The sequence below is a fragment of the Myotis myotis genome, unplaced genomic scaffold (genome assembly GCF_014108235.1).
Source record: "Myotis myotis isolate mMyoMyo1 unplaced genomic scaffold, mMyoMyo1.p scaffold_m19_p_11, whole genome shotgun sequence".
In the NCBI taxonomy this organism is placed as follows: Eukaryota; Metazoa; Chordata; class Mammalia; order Chiroptera; family Vespertilionidae; genus Myotis; species Myotis myotis.
Genome location: NW_023416315.1, coordinates 69,677,289 through 69,702,486, shown reverse-complemented (window position 1 = coordinate 69,702,486; position 25,198 = coordinate 69,677,289). Strand labels below are relative to the sequence as shown.

The 25,198-nt window shown below is 39.5% G+C and overlaps 1 protein-coding gene across 1 annotated transcript in view; it reads left to right on the top strand.

The window, feature by feature from the left end:
* KCND2 (potassium voltage-gated channel subfamily D member 2) overlaps positions 1-25,198 on the top strand; it is a 519,540-nt gene that overhangs the window by 474,620 nt on the left and 19,722 nt on the right. Inside the window, exon 2 of the mRNA XM_036328861.1 lies at positions 24,424-24,586. Coding sequence (XP_036184754.1) covers positions 24,424-24,586 — 163 coding nt within the window. The remainder of the gene's footprint in view (positions 1-24,423; positions 24,587-25,198) is intronic.

Below are 25,198 nucleotides of genomic sequence, written 5' to 3'. Positions count from 1 at the left end.
TAAATGGGTCCTGGATTCTACCAAATATTTTCTTGGCATCTCTGGATATGATTATGTGGTTTTTATCCTTCAACTTATTTATGTGGTGTATAATGTTGATTGTTTTGTGGATATTCTACCAACCTTGCATCCCTGGGATAAATCCTGCTTGATCATGGTGTATGATCTTTTTTAATATATTGCCAGATTTTGGTTTGCTAATATTTTGTTGAGGATCTTAGGAGAAAACATAGATATAGTAAAATCTTGGACATTTCTCATAGCAATATTTTTTTCTGATATATCTCCTCTGGCAAGGGAAACAAAAGAAAAAGTAAACAAATGGGACTACATCAAACTGAAGAGTTTTTGCACAGCAAAGGAGACCATCAACAAAATGAAAAGACAACCCACTTAATGGTAGAACATATTCACCAATGATACATCTGATACAGTGATAATATCAAAATTTTATAAAGAACTCATAAGACTCAACACCTAAAAAGGCAAAAATTTCAATTAAAAAATGGGCAAAAGACCAGAATAGAGACTTCTTCAAAGAGGACATACAGATGACCAATTGGCACATGACAAGGTGCTCAGTGTCACTAATCATCGCAGAGATGCAAATGAGAACCACAAGGAGATATCACCTCACACCTCTCAGAATAATTTCATCCATAAATCAACAAACAAGTGCTGGTGAGGATGTGGAGAAAGGGAACCCTCATGCACTGTTGGTGGGAATGGAGACTGGTGCAGCCACTGTGGAAAACAGTATGGAGTTACCTCAAAAAATTAAAAATGAAACTGCCTCCCAACCCAGCAATTCCACTTCAGGGTATTTACCCGAAGAAAACTGAAACACTAATTTGAAAGGATATATGTAACCGTATGTTCATTGTAGCGTTATTTACAATAACCATGATCTAGAAACAGCCTTGGTGTCCATTAGTAGCTGAGTGGATAAAAAAGCTATGGTAAATTTATACAATGGAATACTACTCTGCTGTAAAAAGGAAGAAAATGTTACCCTTCGTGGCAGCATGGATGGACATGGAGAGCATTATGAAAAGTGAGATAAGCCAGTCAGAGAAAGACACGCACCATATTATTTCACTCATGTGTGGAATTTAATGAACAAACTGAACTAGCAAGCAAAATAGGGAGAAACTTATAGATAAAGAACAGGCAAATAGCTGGGAGATGGAGGGGTTGGGGAGCGGGTGGGGAGAGAGAATTCATGGACCTGGACAGCAGTGTGGTGATTGCAGGGTTGTGGGGGTGGAGGTGTAAGAGGGCATAAATGGTAATGGGGAAAAAGTTGATGTGATCAGTCTCAGCTGATGCTTCTTGCCCTACTCTTGTCAACACAAGACCTAAAAAGACTGATATAAGAAAGCTATTTCTTTCTTTTTTTTAATCCTCACCCAAGGATTTTTAAATTGAGAGAGAGAGAGAGAGAGAGAGAGAGAGAGAGAGAGACATCAATTGCCTCTCAAATGTACCCCAACTGGGAAAAGAACCTACAACCTGGGTATGTGCCCTGACTGGGAATCAAACCCACTGGCACTCCAACCAACTGAGCTAACTGGCCAGGTGAAAGCTATTTTTTTATATGATAGGTCTAATTTGTATTTGTGTTTATGTAGCCTATTTCATTTTTTAAACTTTCAGTGTTGTAGTTTTCCTTTGAATATTGGATTGCTGAAATATATATATTTTTAACTTGATTTTATAGTCTAGGAAGAATATAAAAGCACAAAAGAATATTAGATAGAAAGAACAAACACAGGTTCATAATGAAAAGTATAAAACAGTTCCACCTAAGAAAATGAATTTTATTCTATTTTAAGCCAGAAGGAAATGAAAAGAAACAGGTTTCTTAAATTGGAAGTTCAAAAACCACCTGAACCATATGCGGGATCTATCTCAGTTTGCTTCCTGAAGACTTTTCTCTCATCCGTAAGGTCCAGAATGCCTGGGTTCAGCTGTTGATAAGCATGCACTTCTGTCTGCGTAGCATCCTTTGCAAATAGGGGCGAACATGTGGTCAGGCTCACCTGCCACTTCTCACCTCTCCTTGGATTGCCTTTTGGGGCATTTAACCCCTCTAAGCCTTTTCTCCCTTATCTGTAAAGTAGAGGTTCTGAACTTATTATAAATGTGTGTTCTATATAAGATTCTTACCATAGTGTCCAAAAATGTTATTTATTGTTTAGCCAAAGTAGACTAAAACTTCCAGAATCGCAGGAACTCAACCCTATATAAGATGAGCTCCTTGAATGCTTATTCTAACTCCATGTGTCAAGTCATCTCCAGCAGCCCCTAGATAAGGCCGTTTGGAGTAATAACCTCCACCACAAACAGGAACATGGAAAGAGTGACTATGCTCACCTCATATTCTAAAGATTAGGAAACGGTTTCAGAGAGGTTATGTACTCCATGTCACAGGGCTGGTAGGAGACAGAGCTGAACTTGACTACACATGTTCTAATTACATGTCTTGCCATGATTAGAGTGAAATAATTCACAATCGTGTTTTTTCCAATAAAATGCCATCAACTGGAATCTCACAGGGACAGTGGGGGTGGGAGAATGGGTGGGAAGAGATCAACCAAAGAACTTGTATGCGTCTATATGCATAACCCATGGTCATAGACAATAGTGTCATGAAGGCCTGGGATGGGGAACAGGCATGGACCGGAAGGGAGGGGTATATGTAATACTTTCAACAATAATGATTTTTTTTTAATACTATCAACTGGGAAACAGTAACAAGGGGCATAGTACACTTGTGTTTACAATCTTAGTACAATCTAAGCTCTTTTGGGTTTTTTTTAGCAAAATCTATTCAAGTCACAAATCTGGTCAAATGTGCCATCTGAGAGGGACATGGATAGTGATAAATTCCTCCCAAGTAAAACTCTCATTCTTCCAAATGATCCTATCATCTCTTACTAATATAAAATTAGTTGCATCAGATTTTTCCTGAAACAATTAAAGTTCCAACTGGGCTTGTAGACCTCGTTGTAATTGGGAAGTGTTGCTGTAATGTTATTAGTTATGTGAACTACACAGTCTTCTTTTTTTCTTCTTTATTTGATTTGGTTTTTTTAGAATAGTGAACTACACAGTCTTAAATGTGAGGGTAAAGACCTCAGAAGTTCTGGATTGTAGTGACATACTATTCTTGCTTTGGATTGATATGAGTAGCAAATCCAGACAAAACAATTTTACAGCACTGTAATAATATTGGTTTGATAGCCAGCCTTTCTTCTGTGCAATAGCTTATTCCAAGAGAACTATAAAATATTTTTAAAAGGTTTTTGCTCATATCTGGAAGAGAGCACATCTTTTACAGTGCTTTTTGAGCACATCGATTGTTATTTAATCTCTCATGCTAATAGACAAACAATTAATCCAAAAACTTCAAACATTTGACATATAACTCTCAGCCCTACAGTCCTTTAGTTTCTCAAAAAGAAGTTCACTTGTCTTCCAAAAAGGAGTCGTGTCTTTGCTACATGCTTTCATTAAGAATGGTACTGATATGTCCATTCAGAATTTTAATTTACCATCTAAAGTTGGTCAGATAAAGCTTTCTTTACATGATAAGAAGGTTCTGACAAAGAAATAAATTACTGTTTTTTTATCTGATTATGTAAATAAAGACATGTGTTGGCTACAGAACAAAATACAATTAACATATGAAAGTGTTCAGCTCTAATCCATAGATTTGTTTATATCACAACACAGATTAGCCAACATTGTGCTTGTAAGCAACTATCCATAGAAACAACTAATCACATGAATGTAGTTTACCAGTTGCTATTTCTTACCTTCGAACTCTTGTTCCCAGAATTGCATATTAATTTGTAATCATAACTTAACAATATTAAGATACAGTTTATCTGCTCTTTCGGTATCATCATGTTTGCTCACATTTAACATTTTGGCATTTACCTTCCCCTGGGGGAGGGGGCATGATGGCATAATAAAATAGAACATAAAAATGGAAAATCTCATTTCAGTAGCAATTCCTAGCCTTTGGGAATTGAAACAACCTTCTTGTCTTGTTTTGATTTTATAACAGGCACCCATTTTTTTTTTATTAGAGACCAGAATTAAGTGTAAATTAACTCTTAATTAACTGTTAATTTACACTTAAGAATTAATTTACACTTAATTCTGTTGAATTAAGTATAGATTAAGTATAAATTAACAAGAAATAAGTATAAATTAAATCACACAAAAAACTTTTTGGAAATACATAAAGGCTCTTGATATAAAGACATGCTGATACACCAGAAATCAGTAATTGTGAATCAAGGATTTAGTGTTATGACAGAAATCAGGCTGGTGGGAAACGACAAACCAGACGCACTCGGAGGTTCAGAAAAAAAAAAGGACTGTTTTATTCGTGCCGGTGCTTGACTCAGAGGAATCCTCTCCAGAGGCTGAGCAAACCAACGCAGCTGGGGCCTGGCCTTTATACCCCCCTAGCTCCTTTGTCTCCCAAATATGGACTAAACTTCCGGATATGTCCCTAGTTCCTTTGTCTCATATATATGGACTAAGTTTCCGGTCATTCAGGAAGCCTTCCAGTTTGGGCAGTTTGACGATGCAGGTGAGATTACAGGAACCAAAGAAGTGGTCTCGATAGGTAATTAGGCGAGATTGCAGGAACCAGGAATGTGGTCAGGGTAGGATGATGTAGATGAGAATTTTCCTTTCTCTTTAGAGCCTGAAGATAGTGCAGACCAAATATACTAAACATGCCCCTCACGCATCTCTCTGCCTTTCTATGGCATTCACCTTCTGGGACGTTAGAGGTAGAGAGCACTGCCATGACTGATCAAACTTGACTGATTAAGGAGGCTCTGGGCTCGTAGAGGCAGTTATTATGACTCACATCTCTGCTTGCACATGGCAGGGATTTGACAGGGATTTATAATAAGATTGTCTCTGTTGCCCCAAAGCTTGTTTTCTTTTGTTTTAGAGAGGTTAAGACTAGTGTTGGGGTGGGGGTCGGGGGGGAGAAAGCTGTGGAACCAGGTAAGTGAGAAAGTAGAAAACATTGCTATACTTACCTACTTGCTTTTAGTTTATAACCATTTAACTGTTGGCAGCTCTTCGTACCTGAATCTGTTAGGCCCTGAGAGTGAGATCCTTCTGCTCACAGAAGACATTACCATGTGAAGGGTGGATGTGCCATATGCAAAAGTGCAAAAACAGCTGAAACAAACTCATTAAAATTATTCTCAGTCACTTATGTGAGGACTCTAGAATTATAATTACTGCTGGATTACTCTTTTTTGAGTAGGAAAATTGAGAAGAGGTTAAAACAACACATCGCATATATCATGAGGAAGATCAAAGAGCTTAATATTAACCTATATCAATACAGTTCCACATCCTCTTTCCTTAAATGGTGACATATAAGTGGGTATATAGTGATAACTCATAGAAACCAAGTTTATATTAAATCCAACATGTAACTTTCTATGCAAGTTCTCTGCTTGCAATCTTTCATGAAAATCAGTTGTAGTCTCATTTGATTTTTGTCATTAATTAATTATTAGGGAGTTAAACTTGTATCCATACTTAATCAGTCTAGTTTTAAAAAACTACTTTTCTTTTAATGTGAAATTTGTTTGAGTTCACTCACAAATAATTTGCTGAGAGAACTTTCTTACTCTTCCATTCACTTAGTAAGCTTAAGCAAAATCCCACTCAAAATTATAATATTTCTAGGCTAGCAGGAGCTCATAATTACCTAGATCCAATCCACTCTTGTTTAAAATCTTCTATAATCTTTTGGGATGTTTCAACAAAAAAGACTCACTAAGAGAAAACAAAACAAAACATTTTTTCATATTTTTCCTTCTAAACTATAAAATAATTAGCATTATACTATCTATAAACAGTAAATCAAAAAGCATAAGTAAAGTTAGGAAGTTATATAAAAACTTGCTTTTTTTCTGATTTTATTTACTAGAGTTTAAAATAAACAAAACATTTTGGCCTCATTCCCCTTTTGACTTCCCTACATTAATTTGTTTGTTGGGTTCTCTGCTCTCTTCCCTTCACAGAGGGAGGTTTCAGAAATGCATATTGACATGCTCACTGCAGGCTTACGCTGATGGAGAATTAGCCCTCCATTGTGTAGCAGTCAAGTTCTATTTAGTGGTTTGACTGGGAAGATCAATACAGGGTCTCTAAGGCATAATGGCTGGCTTCATTCACTCTTACTAGACAAACAAACACCTTTTTAAAAGTCAGTTCATGAAAAAAGCTTTTCCTAGGCACAGCCAGCTCTGGGTAACATTTTTCAACAGTTCAAGTTTGAATTTCAGTGCTGCAGGCTTCATTTCTGGCCCCTTTTCCCTTTGAGTGTGACTTCTCTCCAACGTTCCCCCATTAAAACCTGCCTTTAAGAAACAATTTGATACACAAATTTAATCCCAAAGAACCATACATGAGTTCAAAGGCTTATTGTGTTACTACTCTCAGAAGAGTTGTATTTTAGCAAAGACAAGAATTCTTAGGCAAATAGGTCTCTAGTTGTGGGATTTAGTAATTCGAAGAGCAAGAGAGATGTGAAGTTGGCAGGAAGTCATCTCAGTTTGATCATCACAGAAGAAGTTTATACCACCTACTCATAAGACCATCCCTGCTGCTAGGAGTTGCCTGGCAGTCTCTTAACACATCCCTTCTCATTTATTGCTTTGCTAACTCCTTTTTACTCTTCTAGATTCAGTTCAAGTCTTGCCTCTTTGTGGAGATATTTCCCCAGTACATTCAACTCTTAAGGAATCCCACAATCATTTCTATTTTAGTAGTAATTACACTTAACTGTTATTTCCTATGTTGCCTTTCTCCCTACTGCAAGTCACTAAGAGCAAGGGCTGCTGCTTTTAATTTCTGCCTTCCCACACTTGGCAGAATATTTGGAACATGGTACATCCTCCCACAACCCCCGTACCAACGTTACATAAGTACTAGACAACAGCCAGCTCATTCTTCCTTTCCTCTACTCTACACCCAAAGACACCAGGCATTCAGTAATGGGCAGTAGTAGAAACAGGGCAGATAAGGTGAAATACAGAGGGTCCTCTACTCTCTTCCCCAAGAAGTTACATTTCCTAAAGTCGAGAATTACGAAATGTTTGAAAAATATGTTTAGCAGTATTGAGGTAAAGTTTTGTTGAATGATTGCAAACTCTTGCATAGGAAAGCACTTACTCTTTCCAAAGTGAGTTGACTACACAAAGAAGAGTCAGGGATTGGCAAACTACAGCCTGTGGGTTAAATCCAGCCCATCCCCTGTTTGTGTACTGCTTGTGATCTTCGAAGAGTATTTGCATATTTAAGTGGTTAGAAAACAAACAAAAGAAGGAGAACATTTCTTGATACATCAAATTCTATGAAATTCAAGTTTCAGTGTCAAGAAAAAAAAGTTTATTTATTTATGGACACTGAAATTTTTACTGGATTATAGTCACCCTCATTCATTAATAGATTATCCAGGGCTATTTTTGCACTCCAATAACAAAGTTGAGTAATTGTAACAGAAGCCCTCTGTCCTGCCTAAAATATTGTAAATGAGTATATTAAGAACCACAGAGACAAACTGATGACATTATTTTCATCTCTTTTTATTTTATTTTTTTTACATCTATTTTTAAAAATAACTCAGAAACAACTATGAATGAGGAAAGGCTATTCACTTAGGCTTGAGGAGACTCACTGGGGAGTCTCCTCTGTGTGAATAGCAGAGGGGTAAAAGGCATAATTAACAATTATTTCCAGTAGAAGTTAGATCAGATAAATCATGAATGCAAACAATAACCTTAGGGATCTTGGAGATAGGAGAAATATACATAGAATCTTGAGATAATGTGAGTTCAATTATTTGTTTACTAAAGGCCTGCTGCACGATATTTGTGCATAGGTAGGGTCCCTAGGCCTAGCCTACAATCTGTGGGGTGACCGGCAGGGCAATCAGGGCCCCCACTCACACCTGCCTTGGCCTGGCACCGCCCACTCACCCGCTCCCCCTACCCGCTGTGGTCCCACTCTCTTTGGGGCCCAAAGGAGCTGGCAGCACCTCCACTGCTGCCCACTGCCAGCACCGTGTAGCCGACGCCCATCATGTTCCACACCGCCCCCTGGTGGTCAGTGGATGTCTAACTCCCATTCAGTGGAACTCCCACTTGTGAGGGCAATTTGTATATTAGCCTTTTATTATATAGGATTGCTCCAACTTCCTTCCTTAACTGTGAGATCTTTGGGTGGGGAGAAGACCAAGTATTAAACTTATTATCTGTATCAAAGTACCCCATTTAATATAGGAACCAGACAAATTTTCGAGGAAAGAAGAAAGGGAAAAGAAAAAGAAAAAAAATAGACTTAAGAGAAATATTTGCTTTTAGCTTTATTGTTTACTTTAACTTCTTTTTCTTTTTTTAATAGGTGGAAGTTTGCTACATTAAGTGCTCTTATCTAAGCAGACAATTTTATTTGTATTTATAAAACCACTAGCAAATATTTCAGGGACTACTTCAAGGAATGTTACTTCTGCTATTTCAAGTTTAGGCCTCAGAATGAAAATCAATCATTCTCGATTACATAGTTTCTACTCTTTACAGGCTAAAGCATTGTGTTGTGAAGGCTTTACCCTACAACTGCAAATAAACTGTTATCATAAAACTTCATTAGAGGTAGAAGCACCAAGTTGGCAAACAAATCTTAAAAATGTATCCCAGCTATCTATGGTAATGAAATCTATAATGGAACCACTATGTTCATTCTTGTTTTTAATTTAAAGCACACATCATATTTTTCATTTCAGTGCCCAAACCCTCATCCACAATCTTATATTCTGCTTTATACATACAAATACTTTTCCTTTATTTAAATTTATAACTAACAGCCAGGCTTTGACATGTTTAGCTATAGACTTTCATTATTATAATAATAACAAACAGGAAGAAATCAGATGGCAAGACGGCCTGGGAAATGCAGCACTTGGTAGCTAGTAAGAGGCATAACTGTTAGCATTGTAATTAGGGAGTTATTAATGATAGGAAAGAAGCAAAAGGGAGGCCAGACATTAGAAGCATGGCCACCTGGGCAGCTACACCAGGAAGCTGCAATTTCATACTCCCCAGGGAACCACTGTCCCATTCCCTGCAGCTCATGGGAGATAGGGAAGATGGACGCATGTGCAATAAAGTCAGGCTGATGTAGGGAAGGTGCCTGTCACTCAAACCTGGAACAGCCTTGGCTGGTGTGCTCAGTGGTTAGAGCACTGGCCCGCACACTAAAGGGTGGCAATTAGATTCCAGGTCAAGGGCATGTACCTGTGTGGCAGGTTGGATCCCCAGTCCAGTTGGGAGGTAGCCAATCAATGTGTGTGTCTCTCTCTCACATCACATCAATGTTTCTCTTTTTCTCTTTCTCCCTTCTCCCTTCCCTTCCACTCTCCCTAAAAATCAATGGGAAAAATATCATCCGGTGAGGTAATAAAAAAAATAATTAAATGGATCTTTGGTTTAAAACAGACAGAAACACACACACACACACACACACACACACACACACACTGGGACAGAGATCATTGGCTAGAGGAGGTGGGGCCAATGCAAGCTCAAAAAAATTGGGGAACACATAATCCCCAGACAAACGAAGTTCCTCTCTCTTGTTCCTCTGTCTTTGCTCCTGCCTTTGTTCCTTTCACAGCCACGTGGCCTCATGGTCCATGACCATGTGGACCCACATGCAATGGACTACAGCTGGGAACACAAGCTAAGCTGGCCTGGTGCTGGACTGGACTGTGTAAATGTGAAACAGAAACTCTGGGCAGTGACTGTAATTCTAGCATTCCTGAAGACAGAACTGAACTGACTGTCTTGTATCTGTGTGGCTGGATGGAGGGAAGAGGGGACTTAGAAACTCAGGGGTTTAATCCCACGCAATAAATGCCACTCATTCTCCTGTGCCTATCTCAGAACATTTTTTCCCGTGACATCACAAAAAGCCTACTTACACCAGCAACAGGTGGGAACACAGAGCTGATAACATAACCAAACAGGACCACCGGGCTTTCCCCACAAAGCTGTGCTCTGCCCACCCACCATGGCTCACTGCTGAGGTCCCTTCTGGTTCCAAGATGTCATGACCCAGATGCAGAGCTGTTGTTTCGTTGATTGACTCCAACCAAAAAAACAACAAATATAACAAGAAAAATAACAACAACAAAAGCAAGAACTCTATCAGCAAACAGGCTCATGAGCAACTGAACTAATTGTGGAACTATATTCATTTTTAAAGGTAACTTGGTTTTCCATCTATTCACCTGTCCTTAAAATATGCTTATTTATTACTGATGGCACCCTCAGTGATCTGCTGAAGAACACAACTCTGAAATGGTTCATTCTAATTCAGAGCTTCTTGCCAACACTTAGATACCACAGAGCTTGGAAACCCTGAGGGCCAGCATGTACTACACATCGTGCCCATTTTACACAAGTAGAACCTTTTACAATCATCAGATCTAATGAGACATCTTTATAATACTGCTTCGTGTTTGGCATGTTTCCCCTCATTCTGTCCAAACAGGTATTTTGGTTCTTTAGTTTGTCCTCAATTTACAATGGATTGAAATGTACATCTTTGACAAAAACTAAAAAACCTGAAGCCCACCCCTAACTTTCCCTTCATACTTAAGCAGGAAGGTGGATATGGCTGAGAAGTTTCAAAAATTAGAATAACATGACACATGGCATTGCTACCCAATAAGGCCCTATCACTTCCAGGATGCTAATTCTAACAACATGTAATTTTCTGCTTTTAGGGGAAGAGCTTGAGTTCATCAACAAAGGCTCTACACTTGGTCCGTCTTGGAACCAGAATGGACTTTAGCCATGAGCCATGGTGGGTGGGCAGAGCATAGCTTTGGGGAAAAGCCCTGGGTTCCAGTTCGGTTATGACTCTTACTAGCTATCGAGTGCTGCATTTCCCAGGCTGGCTTCTCATCTGATTCACTTCCAGTTTGGCCAATGGGAGCACTGGTAGGAGATTGGGAGGGGACGGGAGAGGAGTCAGGCTCTTTGTCCTCTGTCTTCGTATCTTCCAAGACAGCAGCTGAGCCTCCGTGGTGGCTCCAGCTCCTCTGTAAAGGCCTGGTAAGGACCCTTGGACTCGGCAAGCTTCCTCCTGGTTTGCCTCTCCATCTTCACTGTGGTTGTGGCTTCTGGCTGCTAGCTCCAGGTTACCTCTTGTCTTGTCTTGTGTTTGAGTCTCAGCATCTGCTGCCCAAGCTCTTCATTCCCTTCACTATCCATTCTGTGCTAAATGCTCGAGGCGATTTCTGTTTTCCCGCTTAGACTCTGAATACAAGCAACACCGTTTTAAAAGTGAGGTATTTTGCCCACAAGTTAATGCCATTGCCAAAAAAACCAGTGTAGATAAGAACATATGAAGAGGTGTAAGAAATTATGCATTTAATTCCTTGAAATGTGGGATTGATATTCTAGAATTTTTTTAAATTTTAATTTCTAGTTTCAACTTGTTTTTGAATAATTTGTTTACCCTTTTTCCTTAAAATGAAACTTCAGGAAAAATAGGTTTTTGGCCCTAGCCGGTTTGGCTCAGTGGATGGAGCATCGGCCTGCGGACTAAGAGGTCCCAAGTTCAATTCTGGTCAAGGGCATGTACCTTGGTTGAGGGCACATCCCCAGTAGGAGGTGTGCAGGAGGCAGCTGATCGATGTTTCTCTCTCATCAATGTTTCTAACTCTCTATACCCCTCCCTTCCTCTCTGTAAAAAATCAATAAAATGTATTTTTTTAAAAAAAGAAAAAAAAATAGGTTTTTGTATAGAAGAGTCTTCTAGTTGGTTTATGTTTAAGCAGATGTAACATTTTGTTTCATTTTTATTGTTGTGTTTTATGCTGTTATTTTAACAAGATACGATCAGAATGTACCACAGGAAGATTTCCATATAGAAATCTGACTAGTTAAAACTATAAAGACATGAATTTCTTTAAGATCTGCTTCATTTATATATATCCAGGATATGCCCTAATTTGCATAGTTAATAGAAAGAATGACCAATCAATGCTTTCATCTCCTAAGAAGTAAATGAATCTGAACATAAAATGCATGTTGTTTTTATTTAGTTTTAGGGAATAATTCTGTCTCACATTGATTGGAATAGAATTATTTTCCAAAAGCTTCTTTAATGTAAATATAAGCCCTTGGATTTTCATCAAAAACCGTTTGTTTAACGATATAGACACTTTCTAGGTTAGTTGAAGACTAGAATTTTTGTGGAAATGCCAGGCTCCCTTTGGAAAGTTAAATCACAGCTTCTCTGAACAAACTTCCTTTTATATTTAGACACCTGTGACTGTTTACATGAAGTAGAATTAAATTATGTATGCTTAAAGAATTTTGGAATTTCTAGGAGGAAAAAAGTCCCTGTTCAATGGCAGGGCAGAGCAATGCATAGGTGAGGAAGGAGCAAGGCAGGCATAGGAGCTGGTTGTGTGGCTTGTGAGAAACTGCTCTGTGGTGTGAGTTCCAAACTGGATCCTCACCTCCACCCCAGAGCCGGGGGAGCCCAGGCCCTGCCCAGGTGGTCAGCTGCCTCAGGAGTGCCAACCCATCAATGGGATTGCCATTAGATCATGCTGTACACCAAATGTCTGCGCCCCCCGGCCCCCCAAAATTCTTAAGTTCAATCTTTTTTTAAAATAAATCTTTATTGTTGAAAATATTACACATGTCCCCTTTTTCCCCATTTCCCTCTCCCACCTTCTCCAAACCTTCACCACCCTATTGTCTGTGTCCTTGTGTTATGCATATATGCATATGAGGTCATTGGTTGATCTCTTCCTCCCTCCACCCTCCCCTGCCTTCCCTCTGAGGTTTGACAGTCTGTTTGATGTTTCCTTGTCTCTGGGTCTATTTTTGTTCATCAGTTTAATTAAATCTTAATACCACTCAATGTGATGGCATTAGGATGTGGGGCCTTTGGGAGGCGATTAGATTATGAGAGTGGAGTCCTCATGGGATTACTGCCCCAGAGAGCTGCCTCCCTCTGCTGCCATGTGAGGACACAGTGAGAAGACAGCTACCTATGAACTAGGAAGTGGGCCTTTACCAGATAAAACACCTGTCAGCACCTTGGCCTTGTACTTCCCAGCCTCCAGATCTGCAGAAGGGATACAACTTGTGTTTGCAGCAGCACCATCTCAGTCAGACACGGCTGCTGCCAAAACAGAGCCTAATTCCCTGCCCCACATGAGGGCTGTCTTATCTCCAGTACAGTTAGATTTTTGTGCATACTCTTCCGTAAAACGTAAGGTGTAGACCAGTGATGGTGAACCTTTTGAGCTCAGCGTGTCAGCATTTTGAAAAACCCTAACTTAACTCTGGTGCTGTGTCACATATAGAAATTTTTTTATCTTTGCAACCATAGTAAAACAAAGACTTATATTTTTGATATTTATTTTATATATTTAAATGCCATTTAACAAAGAAAAATCAACCAAAAAAATGAATTCGCGTGTCAGTTCATTACTGGATAATCCATAAGTAATTTTAAAAGTACAATCCACAAAAAGGACAGAAATTCTTAAGACATTTTAAAGATTCTATGAGGCCTGCAATAACTAAAATCAGGTGTAAAAAAATGAAAACTTTCACCATAAACATCTCTTCCTGCCTTTATGCTGCCTTACTGCATCCTCTTCTAAGACTGGCGCTGCAGGCATAACCCTAGGGACCAACTCCTCCTTCTTCCACGGCCAAGGCACCTAGGAGTCTTTGAATGGATTATAAGCAATGAATTTTGGTGGTATCAGCAAATGGAATAGGTGGCTGGTTATAAGAAGACCTGCTAAGGAGCATGACAGTCAAAATGCATTGGATTTGGCTCCTTGGGTGACAGCAGCAGCGACTTGGAACCTTGCACAGTGGGAAGCTTCCTCCAACAGAGTTACCTTTCAAAGGACAGGAAGAGATGGGAGCAACCGCAGCAGGCAACTGAAGAAAGCTCACAGTGAGAGAGCAGCTGACAATGTTGAAAATGAAACCCTTTGGGTGCAGGACCAAAACACACATCCTTTGGAGCTGGTGCCATCAACCCACAGCCAAATTGCCCTGGCATTCACTGGGACCTAGATTTACATGATGGATTAACTCTATTCTGGTGGAAGATGAGCATACCTCCCCCAATACACTCTCAGGGCATAACCGGAAGGGACCTTGTTGAGAACAATAGATAAAAATCAATGGCATTTTCAGAGAATTGCTATGCTCACTATCTAAGTTTAGCATCATCTGAGAGATGCTAGGAGAGGGATGGAGAGATCCGGGATAATATGTCAGAGTCAAAGGACCAGCAGTCATATGCATCCAAATTGTTTGGCATTTAAGGACTGTGAAATCTGTCAAATGTGGGGGATTTGTATTTTGAAATTCTGGCCGGATACATATTGGTTAAGCGTGTGACAATGAAAAATAGGTAGGAACTGGGAAAGTGTCACGTCTCTCAGCTTCTCTGTTCATTTAAAATCATGTCGGTTAAAAATGATCCCTCTGGGTATAAAAAGTAAGATTAATTGACTGTAGAACTAGGTTATTCTGGGCATCTCATCTAAGTATCTGCACAGGAATTTAGACAAACTGAGGAGATGAGATGGTGCTGGGCCTGCGAGGAAAAGGAAGCCTGGTGAAGAGAAAGAGCAGTATGTGTGTATAGCCCTTCACTCTCTCCCACATTTATTGTTTACCATCAAACCTCTCCCTGAAGGATTTACTTAAGCAATAACCAGTTATTGAGTTTCAACTATTTGCTCAGCAATGAACTTGGGTTTATAATGATGACATGATCCTTGACCTCCTGGGACTCATAGTTTAATGGGAGAAAATAGAACTGTAAAAACCCAATTGTACTCTATTAGGTGCAAGCAGCGTTGGAGGCTTTGAAGAGGGAGAATGTTACTTATATTGGCTGGAGATAACATAGTCAAGAAGTTCTTCAAATAAGGACTGATGCTTGAGCTTTACCCATGTAAATTAGTTCACCCAAGGGGCTTACACAAAGGGGAATGTTCTACTAAGAATAGTATATGTAAATAGAAAGTTATCCGTTCCAATTGGAACACAGAGGATGTGTGGGTGGGCCGTGGAGGATGGGGTGGCGGGGTCCTGAGGGGCTGTGTGTGCCATGCTAAGGAGCCGGAGCTTTTTTCTGCAGGTGATGGAGAGACAATGAAGGCTTTCATGTGGGAGACTGACATGATCAGACTCTACGATATGTGAGACTGAAAGGGTAGCTCCAGGCAACAAAAACTAGAAACCAGATGCAAGTTAAAATATTTCCGGTGGTCCCACAGCTGGGAAAGCCAGCCCTTCACGGTTTTGTTTTTGAATGTGTGCCTCACAATGATCAATGTACAATTGTTTTCATAACTATTTTAATGAAGAATAAAGTAAGTGTTAGAAATGTAAGCTCTGAAAAGCATACTTTAAAAGTATTTTTTAAAAGAGGCTGAAGAGACTTTTACTGATAGTATTTATTTAGGTAAAAAAAAAACATTTTTATCAGGATACTAGGTTATAAATGTATGTCTCATGTATTATCTTTAAAGCCTCATTTGATCATATAATAGGCTTTTTTTAAAGCAAGAGAAAATATAGAAAACAGAAAAGAACTTGTTTTTGGAAAAGACACAAGCTAGGGGAACACAGTACACCCTACTGAAATCTAATATTGAGCTTGAAGCATAAATGTGAGAAGATGTACTAAAAACATCTCATTAGCCTTTTCCTTGATTTTCCCCCTTTCTATACACAAACCAAATCTTTTAATTTCTCCTAATTTCCACAGTAAAGGTCTTGGGTAGAGGGCTTCATGTTTGAAATTATGCTTTAGTTATATCTCACATTATAGAAATGTACTTATCCTTCTAAAAGAAATAGAATATGCTTTCAGAATTATTTTACATCTTTGTGGAAACACCGTGATCATAGATAATCTATAAAATGGTGAGATTTGGTCCTATTCAACTATTTCTAGAGGAATAAGATGCCCAAAATAGATCCTAAATATTGATTGTATACAGGCAAAGGTAAGGAATCAGTACGGGTACTTTCCTGAAAATACTCTTAGCTTGTGAAAACCGAGAAGGATCCTGGTTTGTTTTTAAACTTTAATTTAGGTTTTTACGCCCCCTAGTGGCTATTTGGTTCTTCTGTGGCTGTAAAATAATGACGTTTTTACAGCCATCTCCTTTGTATGTTCAAACTGACTATATCGACAATGCATGACATTGATGTACCCCCTAAATATTCAAACCACACAACTTTTGATAATTTAATGAAAGCTCTCAAAACTGTCAGGAAAATGCCTATGAAATCATAACTATCATAGAGTCCCCTGAATCCATCTGAATTTTATCCATGAATTCCTTAAGAGTCCATGGACCCTTGGCTAAAGCTACTAACTAAGGTGTGGGATCCTATAGCTACCCCTTTCATTTAGTCAATGCTAAGATTGCTAACGTTCTGAACAAATGAAAAAGGAAAAAATGTAATTTTAACTAGGAGCTCAGAATTTGGCTTAGATTTAAATAAACAGAAAGAACATAAAATTCTTCAAAAAACTATATGTACAATACAATCCCCCCCAAAAAATTGCAAGCCTTCAACACAAGTAAGATAGAATATTGGTTGATCCTGCAGGCAAGAGAGTCGGAGACAAAATCAAGGGAGTTTTTAGACAAACATTAATTTTAAAATGTCAAATAAGGATCTATGCTAGAAGTAAGACCAGGGCCCCTCCGGCAAACAAGTTCTGTACCACAAGCAGGTGTAATACAGCAACACTCCAAAAAAAAAGTCATTTGCTATTTGAAAACATTGCAGCCGCTATAAAAATTATCCATCAAACAATGATCTTTCTAGAATACCAAGTGGCTGGCAGGAAATCCATGAATAACATAGCTAGTGAGACCCTCAGGGGTAGAATTATTAATTGAGAAGTGATCCAGCTTATAGGTCAGAAGAAATTATTTCTCAGACCTCTGTGACTACCAGTCAGTTCCAGGAGAAAAAATTCCAACACAACATCGGTAATTACAATACACATACAAACACAATCAGCTAATAGCTTCCTTTCATCAGGATATTATTGTACATATTACTTTTATCCAGTTTTTTTAAGGATACTGTCTTGGTCTGTTTGGGCTGCTATAACAAAATACCACAGACTTGGTAGTTCATCAACAGCAGTTTATTAACAGTTCTGGAGGTGAGAGCCCCCTTCCTGGTTCATAGACTGCCTTTTTCGCTGTGTCCCGAGATGGTGGAGGGGCTAGGGATCTGCAGGATCTTTTTATAAGAACACTAATCCCATTGATGAGAGCTCTGTTCTCATTACCTAATCGCCACCCAAAGGCCCCACCTCCTAATATCATCACCTTGAATATTAAGATTTCAACATATAAATTTGGGGGAGACACATTCAGACATATCATAACAGATACCTATTTTTCAAACATACCCTCAAATACTGGTCCATGTCCCATATGGAGTTGTTGAGTGTTGCTTTTTTTAAAAAAAGAGTTAACTAATGTAGTTGTTGGAATATATACGGTATTTGCTGAACCAGCACCTGCCCTATACAATGTACAAGCTGCTCCTAGACTTCTGTGCAGCTGTGCAGGGTCTACTCACTCTACTCCTTACACAACGGATTTTAAGACTTTGTCATTGTAAAAAGAAATAGGGAGAGTGAGAGATTGAGTTACAGCTTATTTTCAAATCAGCATTTCCTTCCTGCTATTGAAGATCTTGTCTATTTTCCTGATTGTTTATAAAAAACATGTTTTTTTGTTTTTTATATCATGCCTCTGGGAAATAGTTTCACAGGTAGAAAGTCATGACTAAACTGGGGAGGTTTGCCTTATGTAACATTTCTACTCTATCAAATGAGCCTATATTTATACTCTTCAAAAAGAAGAGAAGAAAAATAGAGACTCTATGAACAGGACCAGGAAGCCAGCAATATTGTGTTTGAACTTTATGTAAGAAACTTCATGGAAATAGTTCTCCATCTGAGACCTAAAGACAACCACTCTCTAGATATATGATTTCTGGAGAAATGACAAAAAGGGGAAACTTGACTGAATATTAATAGAACTTGGTTTATAATGTACACATCTTTCAACCTATTTTGATATTACTTGATAAACGGGGAAGATGGATGGATGAATTGCTAGTTAGATAAATTCATTCTACTTATTTGTCTGAATTAATCACATTTACCCATTTTTGTGGCACCAAGTGCATGCTAGAATTTAAGAATTTTACATGAAACTTTGGATAATATTTGAGATTAAAATAGTCAAAAACTAACAATTGAGTGTCTTCTGAAGAATTGGTCCTCCCCTCAATTTGATCTTTAACATATGGTGACAGGTTGTCATTGTAGCCAAGTATTTGGGGGCAGTGTGTACAGATTTCGATTTAATGGTTTTATGTGAATGACACCACCATATTGTACCATTTAACTGATGTGAGGAGGAAAGGGAGCAGCAAACATGAGGTTTGACAGATCTTCAGGGTGCAAAAGGATCAGAAAAAGATTGGAGTTGCTTTAGACGGTGATCTAAGAGAAAGAGGGAAAAGGTATAAGAAGCAGAGGAAGGCAGAAGAAGTACGGGGAAGCTTCCCTTCAATAAGGGAAGTTCAAGCCTGCTCATTTTTATTGTGTACAACTTGTTGGCAGTTATTCTTTTATATTATGCTATTCTCTCTCCTTATTTGACCTTAGAAGACCCTATAGTCTTTGAATCCATTTTATTTAAGTATTTTTAAATGTGTCTATGAAAACAAACTATATATCTTATCTAATAAAGAAGGAATATGCAAATTGAGCATCAAGCCATAATGGTCAAAATGGCTGCACGCACAGCGGAGGCTGAGTTCCCGTAAGGAGCCTTAATGAGCAATCAGCAGGGACCTGAGGCTGTGTGGCGCTGGGCCTGGGCAGAGAACCTGAGGTTGTGCCCTCCTGCCTGGTGGGGCTTGACAGGGGACCTCAGGCCACACCCCCTGCCCCAACACCGGGCTATGGGACCTGAGGCCATGCCCCTTGCCATGCGGTGCTTGATGGGGAACCTCAAGGCACACCCCCCGCCCCAGACTGGGCTGGGGGACCTGAGGCTGTTACCCCTGCCTGGCATGGCTTGATGGGGGACCTCAAGCCACACTCCCTGGCCTAGGCCAGGGGACCTCGAAGAGCACCTCCTAGCCCAGGCCGGGGGACCTCAGGCTGTGCCTGCCGCCCCTGCACCAGTCTAGGTGACCTGATGCTGTGCCCCCCCCACCTGGTGGGGCTTGACGGGAGTGAGGCTGGCCAGATCTGGATCTAGCCCAATGAGGGTGGGGCCTGCCGGGTCTGGGTCTCGCGTAATTTCGAGGCACACATGGGTGGGCAGGGACTTGACTCTGGTTCCTGTAGCGCGCCCCAGACTCTGACAGGAGGAAGATTTTCATATACATTTTACTAATTTTCTTTCATCTCTGACACTTCTATTATAAAGGGCAAATTGCAATATTAAAATATTTCCTCTAATTAATTTCCTTTTAATGTGCACAAATTTCGTGCACTGGGTCACTAGTATATAAATAATTTCAGTGTAACTCTTTGGCAAATGGGTTTTTGAAGACTAGAAACATAATATTAAAGTCTGATAAAAAAAAAAAACAGAAAGGACAGAATATATAATATTGCTGGGCTTAGCATAAATTTAAGAATAAGAAGTCAGGAAAAATGCAGTGTGTTTTCATATGGAAGAAAGAATAAAATACCAATCAGTACACAAGTTGCCTACGATACAAATAATCATTAAAAGATGACAGTATTATAGGCAATATTTAATTAAATGATCAGTTAGCCAAAATAAGTGTCACTTCTCATGATAAAGCTTTCTATTCTATGTCTTTCCTCCACTGAGTTTCAGAGAAATGACACCTGAGGTATACAAGGCTATTTTGCTTCTTACTAAGAGTTTGAATACCAGTTAAATGGCCCCTGTTAAACAAAAGAAAACAGCTGGTTTTGCCAGAGAGATAGATATTCCCTGTCCCAAGCAGATTCTGTGCCCAATGACATCTTCATGGATAAAAATTACCTGCTTTCATTTCTCAAAGTCATTTCTAAAGACCTAACGATGAAGAGAGACAAAACGGATGCTGTAAGAACAGATGCAAATCACGCCGTGTACTTCTCATTCTTCTCCAACATACTCAGAGTAGTAAAATATACCTTAAACACTACAAGTACTAACAGCAGCCCAATCTTAAAAAGGGGAGGAGAGCAGGCAGAAAACCCGAAAGGGTGGTGTATGCAGAACATGGGATGTGTGGAAAGAGGCAGCGGGCGCTCCTTGGGAATCAGCCCAGGCTCAGGCTGTCATTACGAATAATCACAGGACAGCCTGGACGACCTTAAACACCCTGCCCATTCCCTTTGTGCCCTCTCACCATCGTTCTCTGCTTTGGCCTCACAACTTAGAGACCATCCTAATCCGCTATAATGGGAGAAAGCTCTGGCTTTCTACCCAAGAGCAAAAGAGAGGATGTTCTAAGGAGCCATTTCTTCTCCCCTTTCCTTCCCATCATAATCATTGCCATACCGGCCAGGCATCACCAGCACTCCTCTTGGAGTTCTTGATTGTGAAGGAATTTTGGATTACAAAACAAACATGATAGAGGTAAATTAATAAATATAACTGCATTTGGTGCAGATTCGCTTAGCTTTATGCTATCAAACCTCCCTTAAGTATCTGTTACCTTTTTTTCCTTATGGAACCTGCTAGGATATGGATGTCCTGCCTTTCAGCAGGCTGGTTGATATCTTTACTTTCTACCATTTCATTCCAAAACAGACAAGATATTTCATCATACCCATTTCCCCCCTCTGGATAACAGGTGCACTTTCTGCCTTGTTTATCTACATTATAGCTTCTGTTTACATTCAAGGAGGATCCGCAGTGATTTTTTTTTTCTCTGCTGAATCCCAGGCACCTCATCAAACATTGCTTTCCCAGGGAAACCTGCTGTATCAGTTGACCCCAAATCCCGTTGACCAAGTCCCTCATAATCTATTTTCTCCCTTTTGTTAGCTGCAGCCCTTCTGAGTGCATGAATCTCCATTCTCTACCCCTCCACCATCTGCTACCTGAACTTGCCAGCCTTCTATCTGCTTAATGTCTTACGATGTGCATGGCAGAACCCCCAAGTTGGCGGGCTTGACTTCCTGGCACATCGCTGTGTTTTTCCACTTTTCTATTCAGGACCACTAATTGCTGAGATGTGGATGCATACCAAAATAAAAGCGATTCATTGTGTTCTAAATAAATAAAAAGTCTTACTGAGCTTTGGGTCCATACCATACGTGTAGGCTCTTAATTTTAATAAGTACAAGTATGCTGGCCTGGCTTACTCTATGACATAGTGATTCTAGAATACAAAAAAAGTAGTAAATAAATACTAATTTTAAAAAATCTCTTAGAGAAAGGCAGGAAAGATTATATATGATAGATTCATTTAACTATTTCAGTTTATTTTATTTTATGTTCTTGCATGTTAAATGGTTCATTTTAATTACATAGACTCAATGTTTGTCTTCTTTGACCATAAAAAATAGTTGAGTTTCATTTATTTTCCTTTTGAGAAACACTTTCTAAATCCTAATTGGCAGACGTTTAAATGAGGAAAAAAGGCTTTTGAAAAGCTGCTCAGTTTGTGTGCACGTGGGGGTATGTGTGAGTTTTGATTTCTCCAGGGCCTACTGCATGATCAGTGCAAAGGGAATGACGTTTATAAAACAGGGCTGGGCACTCAACTTGACTTTGGCAAACATAGAAATTGTCTGCTGTGCACACGGCATTATATAATAAATTGATCTTCCAATTCTACTGACATATCGCTATAGCAAGAAAGTTTTCAAGTCTTTTTGTCTCATCTTGCAAACCCTTTAGTTTTCACCATTTCCTCACTATAATAATCAGATTATGGTTTCGCTCTCCCAGGGGACTACACAAACGTGCCATGTTTCATATGGACACAGCCTTCCAGTTCTCAGGTTAAGACTACTTTTTACAATAAACTAATATTATCATTCTAATGATAATATTACAACCTGTGGGCGTTTTAGGTCTGATGAATTCGCTCAACTACTGATCACCCATAAACACTGACAAGCATGAGTAACTGGGCCTTCGACCCAGAGGACCAAAGCCTGGCCTGGGGTCAACCGAAGGCAGTGCTGGTCAGCATGGCCTGCCATCGGTCTCCCCAGCCTTTCCTGGGCCGGCTCCTCAGAACTCCCATCTGCATACTAACACCCCAAAGTGTTCCCACACAAACAACGGTGATGTCCCAGATCCCCCTTCAAGATACAATGTCTCCCCAAATACTCCTAAGACCCTTGGAGTCAGGATTCCAATACCTGAGCTCCTCTGAGCCCTGCTTCTAAGGACTAGACTCTCAGAGCCCCAGAGTGAGCAGGGGTAGTTGGGACTGTATGCTGAGCTGGGAACGCCTGCAGTAACAAGAGCAGATGCCTCCTTCTTGCCCCCGCCGGGAGGAATGAACTCCTGGGAGAACCATGTATGAGTGAGGTAGGGAAAATGTATTCATTCAGCTAATATTTACTAAGAGCCTGCTTTGTGCTAGTGAGACACAAATAGAACAGCCCCTGGTTATATTCTAATGTTGGCATGGCAGGTGGGGAGTCAGAAAAGAAATACATTAAAAAATTAGAAAATATTATGTGTTAAATACCATGACGGTAATCAAATGGGAAAATGCCAGGAAGAAAATAAGACCACCGTGGATAAGGCGGCCGGAAAATAACTTCTCTAATGGAGAGACCTCTCAGGCCCAAACTGAGCTCTGATGATCTGGGGCCTGCATATGTGACAGAAAGCCAGATGGCCGGTGTGGCCGGAGGGCAGCGAGCTTGGTGGAGGGTGGTGTGCAATATAGGCAGGAACGAAATAATATAGATCCCTCAGAGAAAAAAGCGAGGCGTTTGGATTTATTTTCATTTCAAATCTATGAGAAGGTGACGCAAAGTAGCCACAGTCCAATCTCCATGTTTAAAACCATTCGTTCTGGCTGCCTTGTTGGCATGAATTGTAAAGGGTTAAACGTGGAAAAGAAGCTATCTCCATGGCTCAGGCAATAGATGATGGCTTGGTTTACTGTGGGAAATAGAGGCTGAGGAAAGAGAACCAAATGGGACATAATTTGGTTTGGGCAGAGACTAGACCAGCTGAGAGATGAGGTGAGGGGACTGAGGATTGCGTGGCTGTTTCCATTCTGATATAGGTAATCGGATGGTTTGCAGCTCCATGGAATTAGAGGTGATAGACTGTGGGAGAAGCAGATTTGAGGGGAGCAAGAGAAGCTAGGGAAATGAAAGTTCCTTTTTGGTTGAGTCTTGATTGGCTCTTAAACATCCAGAGGCAGGGATCTTCAGATTAGACCACTGAAAATATGAGCCTGATTTTCAAGATAGACATCAGGACTGTCCATGTAAATTAGAATAGCATCAGCATGTAGACAGTAGTTTTAAGCCAGGTCATTGGATAAGATCACACACACAAAAAAGGTTAATATAAAAAAGATAAGAGGACTCAAGTTTGAGACCTAAATTAGCCCAAGATTTAGAAAATAGTTAAGGGGAAAGGAGTCAGAGAAGATAAACAGCCAATGAGGTAAAAGCACCACGAAGGGAATTTTCTGATACTGAAGCCAACAAAACATGTTTCAAGGAGAGAGAATTCAACTAAACAAATACAAATGAGAGATTGAGTAAGATTATCATGTTGAAATGATCATTGGATTTCACAAGTTGAAGGTTAATGGGACCTTGGAAAGTTTATTTCTAAGTGATTATACCTGATGAAAGGAATGGGCTGTACCACTTTTCTATTTAAATTTTATAACCAATCCAATGCTTAATTTTTAAGTGTATTAGCTAGCCTATAAAATTTAGCATATAAATATTTATTATTAAATAAATGTAAAGAACTATGCCATATTATAGGAGGAACAAATTGAAGAGCTATCATTAAATCACCTGGCTTAAAATGTTTTCCAAACAAAGAGATTTCTAAACGTTAGAATTAATTTCTGAAATGTTGAAAGATACCTTTTTTTATATTCACATGTTTTTAATTTCTAAAACATGCTTACTAAAGTCTTAAGCCATGTATATTGTAGTCATGAATTAGAGATAGATTGCTCCAAAAAATCATTTGGCTTAAAGCAAAAAGATATTTTTATCAGGTGGAAATAACTTCCTGTGACTTAAAACTATATACATATTTTTTTTTTCTCTCTAACCCAGGTATGGTGACATGGTACCAAAAACCATAGCAGGGAAGATTTTTGGATCCATCTGCTCGTTGAGTGGGGTCTTGGTCATTGCTCTACCCGTTCCAGTGATTGTATCCAACTTCAGTAGGATCTACCACCAAAATCAACGCGCAGACAAAAGGAGGGCACAAAAGGTGTGTATTCAGCCCTGTGTAACCATGATTTAGCATCGTCCGCTTCTCATAATGAGCTTTAAAAACCTTCACTGGCTACTCAGTGTTCCAGACTTGGTCGATAGCTGCATCAGTCAGCACAGGCTGGTTATACTACAGCAAAAGGACCTTAATATCTCAGTGGCTTAACACAACAAGCAATATTTCTCAATCATGCTACAACTCAATTACCGGTCCAGTGATGGAAACTCTATCTTGACAGTGTACTTCTGCAATCATTTATGCAGAAGTAATTTCTGAATCACACACTGACTTTTAAAGCCTCCTACTGGAAGTGGGCCAGGTCACTTCTATCTCTACTGCATTAGCCAAAGCAATTCAAATAGCCATGTGTAACTTCAAAGTGGACAGGGAAATTCAATCCCACTGTGCAACTAGAGGCAGACAGAAAGAAATATGTAGCGAACAATACTGACAGTAGCAAAATCAAAGATAGATTCTTGGCAAATTTTATTAGAATCAGATTTCTAGATCTGATGCACCCAGTCTCTGTCCATCAGGGTTTAAGCTGGTGCCCGTAGACAAGGGCTGTTAAAGGGCACCAAAATGTGTCTTGGTTATTTTACAAAACTG